We start from the raw sequence: 17866 nt of genomic DNA on the forward strand, positions 1-17866 counted from the left end.
TTTAATTCTTCCAATCACTGTGACCATGACTATTTAAACCTCAAATCAGCAAGTTTATTCCTAACCCCAAATGCAAGCTATCCACAAAGTTTGATCCAGTTCAGTGACATTGCACTACAGTCACAGCGACCATGACCTTTGACATTTTGATACCGATACCTTTTCCATGTGTCAGGTGTAAGCCATGCACCAAGTTTGGTCCATGTATTTGATACTGAACTATTGTTATGGCACGATTATCAAAAAATAGGTCAAAACTGGCAAATTCCAATAAAGTAAATCAGCACAATCCTTGACCGGCATTCACAATTGCTGCCCGCCCAACAGTTTGAAACCAGCAACTGTCAAAGCTGAGAATTAACATTTCTTTTTAACAGCAGCTGCTGGTCTTAAGTCCTGCAGGTTTTAAAAATTAATTATGAGGACTGCTTGACAAGGAAAGTATGTAGCATATTTTGTTAAAGTTCAACACAAAGGATTAAAAAAACATTTAGAATCTCAAAATATTAAAAAATTAACTACACTTTCCAATATTATTTTGTATCATATAACATCACAGAATTTCAGGACAAAGTCACGAAGAATGAATCTCATATTTTGGGTCACTCTCCCATAACAAATGTAGGGGAGGAATTCATTTTACATTGGATGAAGATGATTTTATGTTGTCTGTGTGGTTTTATATATTAAAAAAAACACGATATGACTTTACTAAGTCTAAGAGACAGGATGAATCATACAGTGATTCCCTTTATAACACTGTTATTTGGAGCAACAAAAGACACCCATGTTATAAGTGAGGGAACCTTATAACAAGGGACATTCAGGCAAATCTGTGTCCTGACAGAGAATTCAAACACAAAAATAGAGCATGATTGTGAAATTAAATAAATGGTTCTTATAAATTAAGACCTACAAAAAGTGAGCTAAGTTTATTAGCAAGATCTGAACAATTTAATGGAATTCATGTCCGTACCCATGTTACAAGGAAAGCAGTGGTATAGCGATGGACTTTAAAGTGAGACACCACAACATTTTTATAACCCCATTTTATAATAGATAACAAACAGCTAACCATGTCAAGTTAAAGCCTAGAAGGCTGACCAAAAAAGAAAATGGAGACCTTTTCCCAAGTAGCGTAAATCTGATTAGATTAATATCTGGTATATGAAAAAGAGATGGTAAGCTTTTCCATGAAACATAACTTTGCTTAAGAAAGGACAAGCATGCTTAAAATTTTGATAAGAGAAAAGACATGCATATTTAAGGTTATTAAAATATTAGCCGAGCAAGCAACAGACAACAAGTCTTTAAAGCTATATAAAGCAACAACATGCAACAAAGAAAATGAGCAAGGCATCATTCAACATCAACATGCATTATGGGCATTTAAGCATTGGAAAATTCACTGAACATTTTCTTAACTGATTACATTTAATGAAGTTCCTTTAATATCTATCCAAAAATGTATGTGTTGTGTTTAAATTCTTAGTATGCCAAACAAACAACAACAAAACACTTGTAAACAATAAAGCCATACAATTATTAAACATCTATTGGATACAAATTTCGTCTTGTACCTCAAACAAAATTACATGCCAAATATAGTATTTGATATTTTTTGTTCCACCTCTACACAAATTGCAAAACAGAATTTATAGAGTAGACTTACTTGCTTTCTTTCCTTTTCTGTCTTTTTTGTATTCTTCTTTAAGCTTAGAAATCAGCTGTTGGTCAACACCCCATTCTTCATTAGGATCCTTCTTAGCTGCATGGTATATATAAATACCTTGTTTAAGCCAGCTGAGGTTATTCCCCCTTATGGAAATCAATACAAACTTCAACCAACACAAGGAGCCATCTCAGATGTCCAACTTTATTTTCTACCTTGAGGGGCCATGGATTTATAAATAATAAAGATTTCCATGCTCTACTGATTTTTTAATATGGAAGCAACTTTTCTTCCTCAAAAGTTTTGAGGCAGCTTTAAAATGCATTTTTCTAAGCCACTGTAAAATATCTGATTTAATAAAACAAAAAATTAAAAAACGTGTATTGACATAGCATACTATAGTGATCAAATACAATGTATCACCCTTTAAAACTGAGTTAATGAATGGAACATTAAATTAAAATTGACAACTTCTCCAATACTATTGAAATCTTAGGGCAGGCAAAATAAACTTTACTGGCCCAACAAAATCTTTAATATTACTTGCTGACAAAAAAGGGATTTTTCTGCCCCTAACATACAACAGATACAAATAATTAAACTTTTGTGTTACCTGTAAGTTCTTATGTGTTATGTTCACAAGATCCAAAAGTACACTAAATGTTAGATTAAATTTTGGCAATGAAACTTCCAACAAGTCTTCCAAGACAAAGCAGTCAAAATACATTCTATAGACAAAGCAAGATGCATATTCAAAACTGTCATTTTCAGTTTGTTAACCATCACAGCTGTCAAAGGACTCATTTGGTTGACTGAAGTCTGTGTCAGGTGCAATTTGTTACACTGAGAAGAGTCAGGTTATCATTTTCCAGGTAATTTAAACAATTTAACAAATCAGATATGACATCTTGATTCTTTTTTTTAAGACTATGGAGAAACTTCTCACACAAGATTTTGAAACCTGAATTAGTTCTTCTGCAGCTACAATTAGTATTATATGGCACCCATTGCAAATAAAGATCCATTCAAGTTTACAACAAATGTGCTTTCAATAAACTACAAATGTAAGTTTCATGAAACATGGTGACCTACCGTATATACTCAAGTAAAATTGCATAGAACAAACATCCTAATCCTCTGTCACCTAATGTGCCTGCAGATCAGGGCCTATGTTGTTTGTTTTAATGATTTCTCCTAAGAAAGTGAACAAAACCAGATCTGCCAGAGCATTATGCAATGGCAGATCTGGGTCTGTGCAGTTTGCAGTTGGACTCATGTTTTAAGCAAGTATAAACAGTAATTTAACTGTAAAATTGACACTTTCCCCTATTAGCATTCAAACCTGACCTAGAGGCTGAGTAGGTCAAGTTGCAGGAGACAACCAAATCTACCCCTGTTTACCCTGTCTTATAGGATTATCACTGCTAAGGATGACTTGGACTGGACTGACTATTAAAGTCATTTGTATTACAGATAGTATCAACTTGACTCCAAAAATAAACTAGGCCACAGTGACACTCAATTCATGCTTCTTTGATTTTGTACTGGTTACCAAAGATGGGAAAGGGAGAGACAAAACTTGACAAAACTAAGTACAATAAATGTCACTACATTTACAGACCCATTCTGCTCTTTGAGAAAATGATGAAAACATTGGGGTACAATCACAACAATTTTCTTCTATGTGCAAAATTAATTTATGTACACTATAACAGCTTATACAGGCCACAATATTATTCTAAGCAGTTCCAATTTCAGGTCCCACAATATCAAAAACTTTGGAGATTTTAATGAACATTTCCCCAACATACACCAGTAAGAGGTCATCTTGGATCTATGCATTGGTAAAGCCATAAAGAACATCTCTTCCAGCTGTAAAGTTATTCGCAAACACTAAATAAATAGGTTAAATTACCAAAGAACAGACAATGCTATTAGGAACCTTCTGATGCTGTCTGATAACATATTACAATTTATTTTGTCACTGTAACTCAAATTGTACCCTAAACATACAAAAGAAACCCAGCATTGTTGTTTTAATTGTTTAATCAACAGAATCCTACAATCGTATAATGACAAAAGATCTGCTCTGTTGCAACATGTCCAAGGTCTAAACAAATTAACTTTGACCATAACAGTTTTCTTTTGCTCATACTTTTTAGAAATATAATGATTCACAAAATAAATGCTGAGAATAAAATCAAAATTCATTTAAGTGTTGTTTTGATTTCAAAAAGTTTTGATGTTATGCTGTTTGGCAAAGACAGGTTTATTGTCTTACGCCATATATTCATTTAATTATTTCACATTTTACCACAACTTCCTTGTACAGCCTATATACAAATTATCTTCATAGTACATACTGGGCTTGAAAATGTGCAGTAAATGCAAAAGATTATGGAGTTTTGCATTTTTCTGCATAGATAATGTCAATGCACTGAGAAATACCTCAGCAAAACCAGTGCATTGGAACGGAAGCATGTTCAATCGTCAGTTTAATTTAATAGTTATGTTAAATGCTTATAACGTTCTCTCCATCTGAAGAGCCAGCATAAAATGCAGACACATAAAACAGTACAATGTAATTATTTAAATCAAGAAATTAAGTAAAAGAAGTCATTTACTTTTTTTTTAAAGACATGTAAACAAATGCTATCGTCCATTAAGGACATCATATTTTGAAGTTTTCTCCATTCTGCCTACTATTAATTCACACAAGTGCAGTGTTTGAGATGTTACTGTCTGACACATTTCCAAACATTCAGTTAGTACATTAAAATTTCATGCTTATCTTTAATTACATTAGCCTGGCATCTTTTTTTCAATTTAACTCTTTCTGTACCAGTACAAATGTGATTGATAAGCATATTACATTGATAGAAAGAATGTACGAGAGGTATTAGCACAAAAAGAAATGTGCGAATTTAGATCAACATCTCTCTTGTGTATTCTCTTCATTAAAATAATTGCAATGGGTACATTATTTATCCAACACCCAAACGAGATTTCCGAGATAAAAACTCCTAAATGTTAAGCAACATTTAGAAAACAAATTTGATTGTAACACAAAATATTGACATTTACTAAAGCCGAAATTTCACGTAAGCACATAACAATTTTTCTCAATTTATTTTTTTTATGTTAATTAAATTAGGTGGGCCACATTTCAAAACCACATTACTTTTCTTATATTATGAAGTTTGCAGATGTCAAGCATAATGTCTCAATAAATATATATCTATGTTAGTATGTTCCACATTTTTTCACGATTGCTTTTTCAGTATTTTTCTACCAAAAATGTCTTATAAAAGTTACACTGCAGATTCTACAATACAGTCCAAGACTGCGATTAAGCTTAAATGTATTTACAAAGTCTTTTTCTTTTCAGTAACATTAACAGCAGAACAAGATTTGACGTAAAGTTTTAATTGTGATATTGAATTGGAGATTACTTTGGTTCCATAAGGTCTGGTCAGGCTATGCCTGCTTCTGTGAATAAGACCAGACAGTACTATCTCTGGCTGTTGACTCAAGAGTGGACAGATGCACACAACCCCCTCTGGAAAGTCTTCTCTGATGGATGAAACACCCAAGCAGATATGCTCATCCTCAGAGCTCTGAATGCAGATGGCTAAAGCTGTATGGACTGGGCATCAGCTCAAGTGTGCACAGACCTGATAGCCATCCACTGAAAGCAGATGGCTAAAGCTGTATGGATTGGGCATCTGCTCAGGTGTGCACAGTCCTGATAGCCATCTACTAAAAGCAGATGGCTAAAGCTGTATGGATTGGGCATCTGCTCAGGTGTGCACAGACCTGACAGCCATCCACTGAAAGCAGATGGCTAAAGCTGTATGGACTGGGCATCAGCTCAGGTGTGCACAGTCCTGATAGCCATCCACTGCATCTTTTTTTGTCTTCTGGATAAAGTGAAGGTGACTGCACAATCTATAATCATCTGACAGTGAGGAGGCAACTGATTGACTGTCTCAAGTGGAAATCAACATCTCTTGCTGATTTTCCAGACATGACTGAAACTGAAGAAAGCAATTGACCTGCATTCAAATAGCAAAGCACTTGAATCAGATGCTATACCAGCAGAAGTCTACAAAGCCAGAAGCTAACAAATGGCACAGAAACTAATTCTTCCTGTGAATGTGGACTTGAGAAACTATATCCCTGGAGTAAAAGGTTGCATCCGTTGTCCACTTGTACAAGTGGAAAGGCAACAGACAGTCCTGTGACAACCATCGGGGCATCTACCTGCTGTCAATAGTGTCCAAAATGCTAACCAGAATTCCGCTGACTGCTGAATCATCTTGTTTATCACACTGATCATGGGCATCTGCCTTAGAGTCAGTGTGGCTTCAGGAAAGGCCAAGGGACCAGACATGGTGTCTGCATCTCAACTCCAAGAGAAATGCCAGGAACCAGGAACAGAACTCCAACTTGTACAATAAATGCCCTTGACAAAGTCAGTCATAGGGGCTTCTGGAAGATTATGACAAAATCTGGTTGCCCAGAGAAATTCATTGTAATGGTTCAGCAAATCTATGATAGCATGCTTGCCAGTTACAAGTCAAGCAAGGCTGCATGCTGCCCCATACCTTCTTCACTATGATGTTCTCTGCCATGCTTACTGATGAATTTCATGACAATGACACTGGGATGACATCAGACACCAAAAAGATGGCAAGCTCTTCAACCTGAGTAGACAACAGGCAAAGACCAAGTTAGAAGCCACATTATCAAGATGTCCGAAGAATGACTACCAAAGATAATTTTCTATGGTGAGCTGAGGAAAGAAAAAAATCTCAAGGTTGTCAGAAAAATGGTTTAAAGTCTCCCTCAAGTCATCATTGAAACGTCTGGGGTAAAAAGAGTCGCTAAAAGGCACTGGTGCTCTACTAGGCAAAATGGATTTCTTTGGATTCAAGATATGACCACTTTTTTTTTTTTTAACTGCTTTAGTGTTGAGCCATCTCATAATCTTCAGCAATAACAAGATTTTCAAATTAGCAGCTGGGTTGGATATACTGGATGTCAAACTGGCACCATCTCATTTAGGACCAAACAGACTGTTTCTCGTCTTTTTGGTGAAAACCCCATTTTTGTACGAGTATCCATTCAGGGACAGTAGTGATAGCAAGATTTTCCAGGCATCTATCATGGCATCCATATTGGATGTACAATTGGCAGCATTTTTTTGACCAACTAAGAATCATAGGAGGTCTACTGTTGAAAACCCAATACTAATATAGCCACCCATTTGGAAGGAGCACAAAAAACATTTTCAAGATTTCTGCCATGGACAGTTTGCATCATTTTCATTTTGGAGCAACTAGGCAACACAAGAACTCCTCTGATGAAAACGCCAATTCAAAATGACATTCCACTAAAGAGAAGCAATAAGATTTTTCAAGATGGCCAGAATGGTGGTCATACTGTATGTCAGATTAGCAACATTTTAATTTAGGACCAACAAGACACAATAAAACTGCTGAAAACCTGGATGAATTACACTATTCCATAAGCTCTTTTAGTTAATTGCAAGCAGAGCTAAAAGATCAGTAATGCAACAAGACATATTTCCTAAATTTGTGCAGTGGCCATCACATGTTGTATCAACCATATGTTCAGTTATATAGTTACTGATTTTACAACCGATAAAATAAATTAATCCATTTACAAATGCAAATGTTTCAGCCTTATTGCTTCATAGCTTCAAAAGAACCCCAAAACAAGTTTCTTTTACATGTCAATTAAATGTTTTCTTTAATTATACTACAAGCAAGGTAGGGACCCCGATTGGCGGAGTGGTCGTAAGTGCTCTCCATTACAGTTCACTGACATCTCACCTCTGTCTGCGTGGGTTCAAGTCTAGGATTCGAACAATGTGGGTATGTGAGGAAGCTTGCCAGTAGCTTCTCATGGGTCGGTGGTTCTTCCTGGGGTTTTCCCAGGTTCATCCTCCACCATTAATACTGGCTGCCATGCATAGCCTATCGTGTGCTGAAAAATGGCGTTAAACCCCACAACAACAACAACAACAAGCAAGATCTGTTAATATGACATCTGCAACACAACTACTACCTATAAAAGATGGTTTAAATCAAACATTAATATTTTCTTACAAGTACAAACAAGCAGTACCACTTTCCCCAATTCTTAGTGAAGCAAATATGATCATACTTAATTTTTAGCAAAATAGTGACCAACAACTGCAATACTCTGACTCAGAAGGGCCTATTACATACCGAGTCTAGTGTCAATTTTATCTCCAACTGACCTTTTGAAGTAGAGGAGTAAAGTACAACTAATGCATAAGCTGTTGAAGCTGGTCACTGTGACCTAACCTCCCCCAACCGAGTAGTTTTCAAAATGGTGATAAGGAAATGCTGAAAAAATACAATATCCTTTCACAAGAGATGTGCTTAATGAAGTAGCCTTCCACTACTGATCTACCAGTTATATACACACAAGAACCATACTGATGTCAGCAGAGTTTTAAAAACAGAAGAAAGACCCTCAAGTTATAAGTGACTGCAGCCTTTTTAGTATCTTATTGTCCAAAGGCTAATTACATAACTGCCATAAAACAAAAGTACGATATAAATTTATCTTAGAAAATGTATACTTTTAAATTTTAATAAGCATGCCTCATCATATAAAAATATTATGTAATAACATAAGTCTTAATCCAACTTATAATTCACAAATTTTGAACATTTTCTCAGAGAGCAGAACAAGGCCATGATACAACTTGAGAAAAACTGTAAAAAAATTCAAAGTCAGAATTTGAATTTCCTAGGACCAAACATCCCTAAAATTTAGTCATAAGACAGATTCCACTTTGTAAGATGCAATTAAGTCTAAATACTGTAAAGTTTGTTATTTTTGTGGGTACTTATATTTGTAAATCTGGAAGGCGTCTCACGGTTTCCCATGAAATAATTGTCGCTAGGTCTTTAAATCTGTGGTTTGTAACAATTATAGTATTAGAAAATTGGAACCCCACAAAAATAATGAATTTACGGTATTTGTTTCATTATTTTCAATTCTTTATTAACTTAGATACATAATTAGGAAAAGCATGTGTCTGGCGCTTAATTTGCAGGGAAAAGATGCATATAATTTGCAGGTGACATCTATCAGTACAAGATTGAATAAACCTACTACTACAAATAATATATAGATAAATAAAGGCAACTTTCATTTTAGAAATTACTTGTAATAACTAAAACTGAGGAGTAATAACTAAAACTGAGGAGTATACCTCTGATCAGTGTAAAATATTCATTCCATGCAAACTATTTTCATGCAGACTGCTTAATGTTTATATTTCTTTGTACTGATTTCTGACTTTGAAATTTTAAACCCAAACACAACTTTAGTAATGTCAGCAATTTTTAAGTGCAAATATCCATTTATACAGCTTACCCCATTCTGGGCTATCCCCATGGCTACGTGCCTCACCTGCTCCTTCCCCTGACTCAGATGCTTCATTAACAAGAAAATCAAACTCGGCAAGGGCTTCTTCTGCATCAACATCATCCATGCCTGCCATGCTCTCGATGCCTGCTATCTGATAAGAAACATCGAGTTCATATTCAGTTTAAAAGTATCTTCAATGTTTCACTTTTTTTCTTCATACATACTCCGTAAATCAAATTTTGATATAAAATACCATATGTAACAAAAATTTAGAGATTGAAACCAGCACACACATTTATACCACACACATTCTGCAGGTGGTATTTAGACCTCCTCCTCCTGAAATATTATACCAATATATAATTACCCACCCTAATTCAGTCTAGACGGAGTTCAGCTTACAAGGTAACATCTATATTATAACTGAAAATGTGACCTTTGACTCACACACACGTAGGATCCTCCTAAAACATCATACAAAACATGTCTCCCTCAATCTGTGTAGCTAGAGGAAGAGTGGCAGACAGATGGATTCATGGACACACTGACTGATGGACAGGCATAACCTATCACAATACATATGAAATACAACTCGCCTTCCATAAAGGCATATCTGCCATCTGAATAAATAGTTTGCCAAAGTCTTATCCATAATTTTAGACACAAGCTTGTAGTTTGTTTTCTTTTATCTTAACACTGATACTTGGTCCAGCATCGATGGTTTAGAGGGTATCACTTCACTAATTATACCATTAGGCTGCTATTACATTGTAATGCAGTGCCTAAGAAAATTATTAATACTTGTCACATGATTTTTCCTGGTGATCTGCTGCCCAGTGAAAAATGTTATTTGTGTTGAACACAGAAGGAAGCAATTAAAGCCTAACAGAAAATAAAATGTTTACTGAGCTAGCCTCTTTGCACTATTGCAGGAGGACAGAACAGACAGTTGTTGATTCAGCCTGTTCAACCAATTACACTAAAAAATTCCAGTCATTTCATTCAAATGCATCTATTTTCAAAAACACAGCATAACCTATGCAGAATATCTTACGTCCAAGTTAGTGCCTTACATAAGTTTTACATTATTCCAAGTTAGTGCCTTACACAAGTTTTATGTTGTGTCCAAGTTAGTGCCTTACACAAGTTTTATGTTGTGTCCAAGTTAGTGCCTTATGCAAGTTTTATGTTGTGTCCAAGTTAGTGCCTTACACAAGTTGTATGTTGTGTCCAAGTTAGTGCCTTACACAAGTTTTATGTTGTGTCCAAGTTAGTGCCTTACACAAGTTTTATGTTGTGTCCAAGTAAGTGCCTGACTGCCAATGGTAGCCATATTTCATACCAAGAAGGCATCATTTGCATGAATTTGAAAGTCCTTCATACTTGAATGCTTTATCAAATTTGGCCAATATCTGCAGTGCAATTTCTGAAAACAAAAGTACTTGTTTCAAGTTATGGCAACCTTAATGCATAGTGTATTCTTAAATATGATGGAAAGTGGTCATTAGCCCAAAGCTCATCATCAATGTCCTAAATGAAGTAAAGTAAGAACAGATAGATCACAGATGGTAAAATCAAAGGATGAGTAGAGTTCTGTGGGAACAGGCCAAAAAAACAGGTATGCAACTTGTCATTAAAAAGGCAGATTGTTTATTAAAATAAAGTCTTCTACTCTCTTTCCTCTCACTGATATCTTTTGAAGCCTCAAATGTGCTTTAAGTCACCAAGCAGAAGAAAAGTATTGCTCACTGTTCAAAAACTGTTCAAGATCAGAATGGAAGACTAGAGTCTTTGAAGGCCCAAGTTTTGTGCATGGACATTCCATTTAGCAGAGAAGAGTTTATGTATATAAAATGGACACTATCTGCCTTTAAACTTAGGCTATTCCACTGTACTGTCATGTCCAAGATATTTATGAAAGTGGCATAAGTACTGAATATGTATTTATGTAGTATACAGTATAATTTTAAAGCACATCAGCACAGTAGTGGCTATATAGTGATACCACAAGTTTAATTTTTTTTTAAACAACAATTGCATGAATGCTTTTGGACAATAAACCCTTCTATTTAAAAGTAATCATTTAGTACAAGATAAAACATAAGAACAAAAGTGATAAAATTCTGAAAAGGAATATAAAATAAAAGACAAAGGCAACAAACATAAAATCCTTAATACATGGCAAAACTGTATAACATCAATTGCACTCCCTTATAAAGTATTAAGAATTTCTCACGTGGTACATCACCATACAATTTCTTCATGGAGTATGCATCAAAATACTTCTGTCTTGCAGGACATAAAAGGAGGCCACCTCAAAGCTTGTTTAGCTTAACATAGCTATATATCCAAGAGGTGTCCACAGATAATATCACCAAGTAAAAGTCAAAACACTCAGCAAGAATGTATTCCTGCTATCTGTGCACAATGGCATAATATGCACCCTGGTCCAGGTTCACCTTTTAGATATGTACATCATTGACGTCAGATATGTGTTTTGCACAATACCACTTCACCTCCATGATCTTTTACTGTATGAGAGAGGCCATTCAGAATAGTGAGTCTGATGTTTGGAGGATTGTTGAGTTTACATTCTACAAAGTACATTTTGATTTATATAATATCTGAAGTCATTATATGGAATCTTCCATATGGAAACCAGAAACTGCAGGACAGCTTTGGCTGCTTTATCTGAACCTTTACTATCCTCTCTGGGCTGATCAAATCCCAAGGCCCAACCTCCTGGACAACACATTTCTAAGTCAGACAAATACAATTTTCCATGGCGCTAGTTCAGGACAAGTGTTTTTCTATTTTTTATTTTAAAGCAAGTCACGCAAAAGTAAATTTGCATAAGTAAAAAATTGTATGTACCTTTATTTGGCCATTCGTACACTCTGGGCATACAGAATGCTTCAATCTACCTCTATTATTTTACATCATGCGATACTAGAGTAAGTCATCTTTGATAAGTGTCAAATGTGCTCAAGTTCTATTACTTCTTACTGCATATTGGATGAAGCAAACAAATTATCAGGCAATCAGAACACTTAAAGCAAAACAGATCCAGTATGATCTATTAGCATTGCTTTAAATGGCCCTGTTCAAATTTTTACTTAACACAGAGAATCTTAAGTGGATCAACCTTTGATTTCAACCACCACCACAAGTAACTGTAATGAATTTAATAAAAGGCACATTATAAACATAAGTGTCCACTTCCTTCATGAACTGATTGAATGACAGTAAAGAGCCTTTAAATTTTTTAACTGATTATACAGAATAATGACTTCACATCCAGTATTGCATCTGACACGAAACAATTACGTTAAAGAGGCGATCAATGTTTGCATTTCAACTACAACATGTATGTCAGATTTAAGGTTTTGCAAGAGTTGTTAGATTGAGGTTTTGCACAGATTTCAGTGTCAAAAGGGAAATGAAAAAAGATTATACAATTTTTATGTGCAAGTTGAGGCTTCAGTGTAGATTAAAGCTTTACAAATGGCTATAACTTCTGCAGTAAAAGCTGAAGCCTTACCCAGTAAATGGCCTGAAATGTTGCTATGATGTGTTGCTATGACAGCTGCAATTCTGCCTCTAAAGGCTACATCAACTGCAGGACCAGATGGGTTAGAAGACAGTTTGATATACTGAAAAGCCAATTTTGTTCAGATGAGATTGCCTAACATAGAGGCTTTCTAAAGTTCTATTTGTACCAAAATCTAAATTGCTGACTGTACTGGATCAAGCATCTGGATGTAAAATTTACAGCCTTATTCAAACAATTAAAGTACTGGATTCATGCAAGGTTTCCCTGTCACACTATCAGGGAGCCTTCCAGCTTCCAAACTCTACAGTCTTCAAAATTACTAAATAGCCTGAAAGCATCATCAGATCTTTTCAGAGGTCAGGCAGATTGTTTAGTTCACTCTTTATTTATTTTTGAGCCGACATTACCACTGGAACCAGCAGTTTTTCCCGTGAGCAGATCTAACCCATTTCTCAATAATCATGTCATGTTTCTTAATTTTCATGCAACTATATACTGACCACTGAGACAAGTGGTTCACTCTCTCTTTGAGAGCCAGATCCAACCAGTTTTTCACTATTTCTATTAGTGTGTTTCTTATTTGTCACACACTGACACTGATAACTAGCATTACCTGCTTCATTATCATTAATGTGGCTGTCCTCACCGGTTTGGTTGGAGTCAATAATATAAACTTGGACTTGCAGTGCAGCCAGGTAATAGCTGCCCAGATACAAAGATAGCTTGTGGAAGGTTTTGTGATAGGATTTGCCGTTAAATGGAATTCTGGTTTCCACAAATGTTCTGGCTTCAGTGAAACTTGGGACAGTCTCCTGTTTTACCCTTTTGTAATTTCTCTCTGTGTTTCTACCTGGAGTAGCCTGTCTTAGCTTCAAAATGATTTATTCCATATATGATGAAGATCCATAAAGTGTAGAAATTGGAAACAAATGAAAATAAACCCATACATTTTATGACTATGACCTAGACCTTAAGGTAAAAGAGGCAAACATGCAATGCTTAGAAATGAACTATCTTGGCTTCATAATTATTCATCCCAAGTACACGAAATCCATCATGGGGTTTAAATATAAGCAAACAGAAAAGCTTTAACCAAAGATCTAATGCATATTTTCTATGATTGATCTTGGCCCCACAAAGAGGCAAGATGTGCATGTCAATGAATGAATTATCTTTGCTTCACAATGTTTATCCCAAGTCTGAAGAAAAGTCATGAAGTGGTATAGGAAATAATAGAAAATGAAAAACTGGAACTGAAACCTGAATACAGAGTTACTATGATTGACAATGATTCCTAGGTATAAAGGGTATGAAAACTTATCATACAAAAAATTGGTTTAGCTTCATAATGACTCCTGTCAAATATGAAAATCTATAATGTCTATATGACCTTCAAAGGTAGTAGTCATAACAAGATTTTCAAGATGACTTCCAAGATGGCCACACTGAATTTCCAAGGGGCATCATTTTCATTTTAGACCAAGTAATGTTTTGGGCTAAGTTGGAATTGTAAATATTTAGGGCAATCACACCAGTAGTTTAGGATTACCAATAACTACCTTGTGCTAACACGCACTGGAAGGACAATGAATGAAAGGCCTTGACATAACTCTTCCAGATGATGACTGATACAGCTAAAACTAACATACTTTTATCTTGGGTCTGGACTTTTCCAATCGTTCCTCAGCTTCATCATCAGCTGCCATGCCATCTTCATTTTCATCACTGAAATAAGAGATTTTAAAATATGTAGAGAATCTAAGTCATGTTATTTGCAGGAGAAATGTTTGATCTGAATGATGTGAATTGTTTGACCTGAAAAATGTGAGTTTGACCTGAATAATGTGAACTGTTTTACCTGAATAGTGTGAATTGTTTGACCTGAATAATGTGAAATGTTTGACCTGAATAGTGTGAATTGTTTGACCTGAATGAGAAATGTTTGACCTGAATAGTGTGAATAGTTTGACCTGATAATGTGAACTGTTTGACCTGAATAGTGTGAATAGTTTGACCTAAATAATGAGAAATGTTTGACCTGAATAGTGTGAATTGTTTGACAAGAATAATGTGAACTGTTTGGTCTGAATAATGTGAATTCTTTATACACCTTGGCAAGAAAAGATAGATTGTTCAAGGATTTTCATGAATTTAACATGGAACTGACATATTGTGAGGTTCTACACCAACAGAAAACTGAAGTGCTGATGAATGTTGAGTATTCCAGGCAATATGCCACCGGTACAGACTAAATCAAGATAATGCATTATGGGATACTATACCTGTGTAATATGTATACACAAGACTCTCTTTGTCAACCCCACCTTTAGCTAGAAATTGAAGTACAAATCATATAGGTATATTAGTACCAACTATTTCAGCTATAGGTGTCATTTTTGAGAATCTGATTGCACATACCTTTAGATGGTGATTATTCACTTTATTCTACTCAGTCTTTCAACATTCCTTGCAAAATTATTATGTAAACACCCCGAAAAATAAGATAAAATCAATGTTAAAGTACACAGACATCTTTCAAAAAGGCCAACCAAGAGGTGTGATCCAGAGTACACCAAAAGGAACGTCGTGATAAGATATCCCAATGAAAGCACCTTCTACTGGAACAACACATAAAAATGAGGTACCTCTACACTGTAAAAAGACACAATTTAGTTCCAGTCAGCCGTTCTAAAAAGTCCACAGGAATCATTCATTTTCATCCGAAACCTTTGTGATTACAGCAATCAGAAATGAACCAACTTTGGTAAAACTACTTTAGGATTAAAATTTAGAACAATTAATGTTTTATTTAAGACCAGAAAGCACCTACATGATTACAATGACATATCTTTAATAAACCTTAAACAAAGATGTCATTCTAAAAATATAACATTTCTCACAAGGAAAAGTGTTCACAACAAATATAAAGACATGCAAACAGATACCAGAGTGACCACTATGTCAATTAGTATTGAAGGGCAAAAACTGAAAATCATCTGATTAGTCCAACTAAATAGTCCTTGCCAACATACAGAATATCTTCGTTGTTTGATTTGGATTGACAGTACAGTATAGAATGGTGGAGTTAAAGGATGAAATGTCTGCAATAGTAGCAGGTAATTATTAACTCTTTCCTCACTACTGACAGGTATATCCACTGAATGCATGTACCTTGCCTTCACAGTGGCTGATAAATCTGCTTGTAACAAGTATTGCTATCTGCCATAGCAGATATATCCACTTGCCTGCTACATGCTTCAGACCTTAGTGAAAGATAGATCCACTCTTCATCTTCATGTTAAAAAAGATCTAACTCATCAACACAACATTCATCCAATCAAAATAGAGTTTATAAATGATTGACCTTCCTGTGAAAGACAACATAAACTAAATATGGCTACTAAATATGGAGATTTTCTGGAACTTTTTAACACGTGATAGTTAATACATGTGGTTGTTGACGGTGGAAACAATTACTTTTGTTAGCGATTTGGAATTTAAAAAATTAGGATTTTCAGAGGACATGATTGATAATATTGATTTAAATGTTTGCAGTGGCATCTAATTATCATCTTGTCCAGTCTATCAGAAATCGAGAACGAATCAGATGATGAAGACAGTGCAGTGTGGATAAAACAGCCATGAGCTGTTCAGGTCACAGAATTCAATGACAGTTTGGATCCTACTTTTGTTTTGAATTAGAGGGGGCAAAAAAAGATTTCTTATTTAAATATTGTCCACTGGTATTAAATGAAAGAACTGAGGCTGAAACAGCTATCGAGCAAAATGGAAAGAGAAGCTAAACAATGAAGTTTGAAGAAGAAAAAAAAAGATGCAGCATGATGTGTCCATAATGAGCAAGCAGTGTGAAACAAAACTGATTTTACACATCACTAGTAGCAAATTAAGCACTAGTAGAACATAATAATTGTTTAAACATTTGTAAATAATTATGTGAACAGATCTGATACATAACTCCATAAAATAAAGACAAACAAATTAAAGGGTTACAAATAGTGTGTTCTATCTTCAATTTATGGAATTTTTCAGAAGTCAATGGGATTAAAGAGTCACACAGGCAAAAGGCAGTTATAGTTGTTGTACAGAAATGGTTTTAGTACATAAAACAGTCAATTATAAGGAAAATAACAACCGGAAAAACCAACTGCCCCTATCCCTAAATCATCAGCTAAAAGTTCTCATTTGGGTGCAGCAGCATCAGGTTCTAGAAGTCAGTCCACAAATCAGATGCAATAGTGACCTCTGCAGCCCGACAGAGCACTGAGCTACTACAGCCGTTCTAGTAGTTAAAATGTTAAATTAAACCATTAAAATTAGTTTTATCCCCCAAAAATGAGTCCCTCAAAAAAGGACTGATGTTCTACTGGGTAACAAGAAGTTCCAGTAACTCTGGAAAAGACAATTTCTCCTTTTTAACTGTCGACTACTGAAACCATCTCTGACATTCTTCAAATATAACAAAATTTTGAAATGAGCTGATGTGGTGCATATAATGGATGTCAGTTTGGCACCATTTTCATTTAGGACAAAGTAGAAACCCATTATAAGTGTTTTGGTAAAAACTCGATATAATACTCATCATTCACAAAAAGATTTTTAAGACAGCTTTTGTCACTGCAATATTGGATGTACAACTGGCACCATTTTCAATTAGGACCAACCAGGTATCATAAGAAAGGTGTTAGTGAAATCTTTATGTTGATATAGCCATCCATTTGAGAGGAGTAGGCATCACAATATTTTCAAGATGGCTGCTGTGGTGGCATATTAGACACAAGATCAGAATCATTTTCACTTATGATCAACCTGACATCATAAAAAGTCTTGTAAATATAGCCATCCATTCAGGCAGAGTAGCGATAAAAAGATTCTCACAATGCCTGCTGTGTGGTGACCATACTGTATGTCAGGTCTGCACCATTTATGACCAACGGGACATCATAGAAGTCTTCTGGTGAAACACCATATTAATATGACTTTCTGTTCAAGTAGAGATGTTGAGTGAAAATCGATTTTGAAGATGGTTGCCATGATTGCCATATTGGATGTCATATCAGCAATATTTTCAATGAAGGGCCAATCAGACATCTTAAAAAGTCTTGTAGTGAAAACTCCATGATCATCCATGTAAGAGTATTCAAATAATAAAAAATTTGCGATGCCTATCATGGTGGTCATATTTGATC

The 17866-nt window shown here is 35.2% G+C and overlaps 1 protein-coding gene across 4 annotated transcripts in view; it reads right to left on the minus strand.

Annotated features, from left to right (window-relative positions):
* Nucleotides 1–17866, minus strand: part of LOC149804357 (striatin-3-like) — a 132311-nt gene that overhangs the window by 59754 nt on the left and 54691 nt on the right. For 3 of the 4 annotated variants that reach the window (XM_089939359.1, XM_089939369.1, XM_089939341.1), the window contains 3 exons: nt 14309–14384; nt 9113–9257; nt 1673–1768 (listed from right to left, as the gene is read on the minus strand). In XM_089939359.1, the coding sequence (XP_089795485.1) occupies nt 1673–1768; nt 9113–9257; nt 14309–14384 (317 nt within the window). The remainder of the gene's footprint in view (nt 1–1672; nt 1769–9112; nt 9258–14308; nt 14385–17866) is intronic. The other variant, XM_089939351.1, reaches the window with a different exon arrangement.

This window comes from Sinohyriopsis cumingii, chromosome 2 (genome assembly GCF_028554795.1).
Source record: "Sinohyriopsis cumingii isolate HCF-2022 chromosome 2, ASM2855479v2, whole genome shotgun sequence".
NCBI classification, from domain to species: domain Eukaryota; kingdom Metazoa; phylum Mollusca; class Bivalvia; order Unionida; family Unionidae; genus Sinohyriopsis; species Sinohyriopsis cumingii.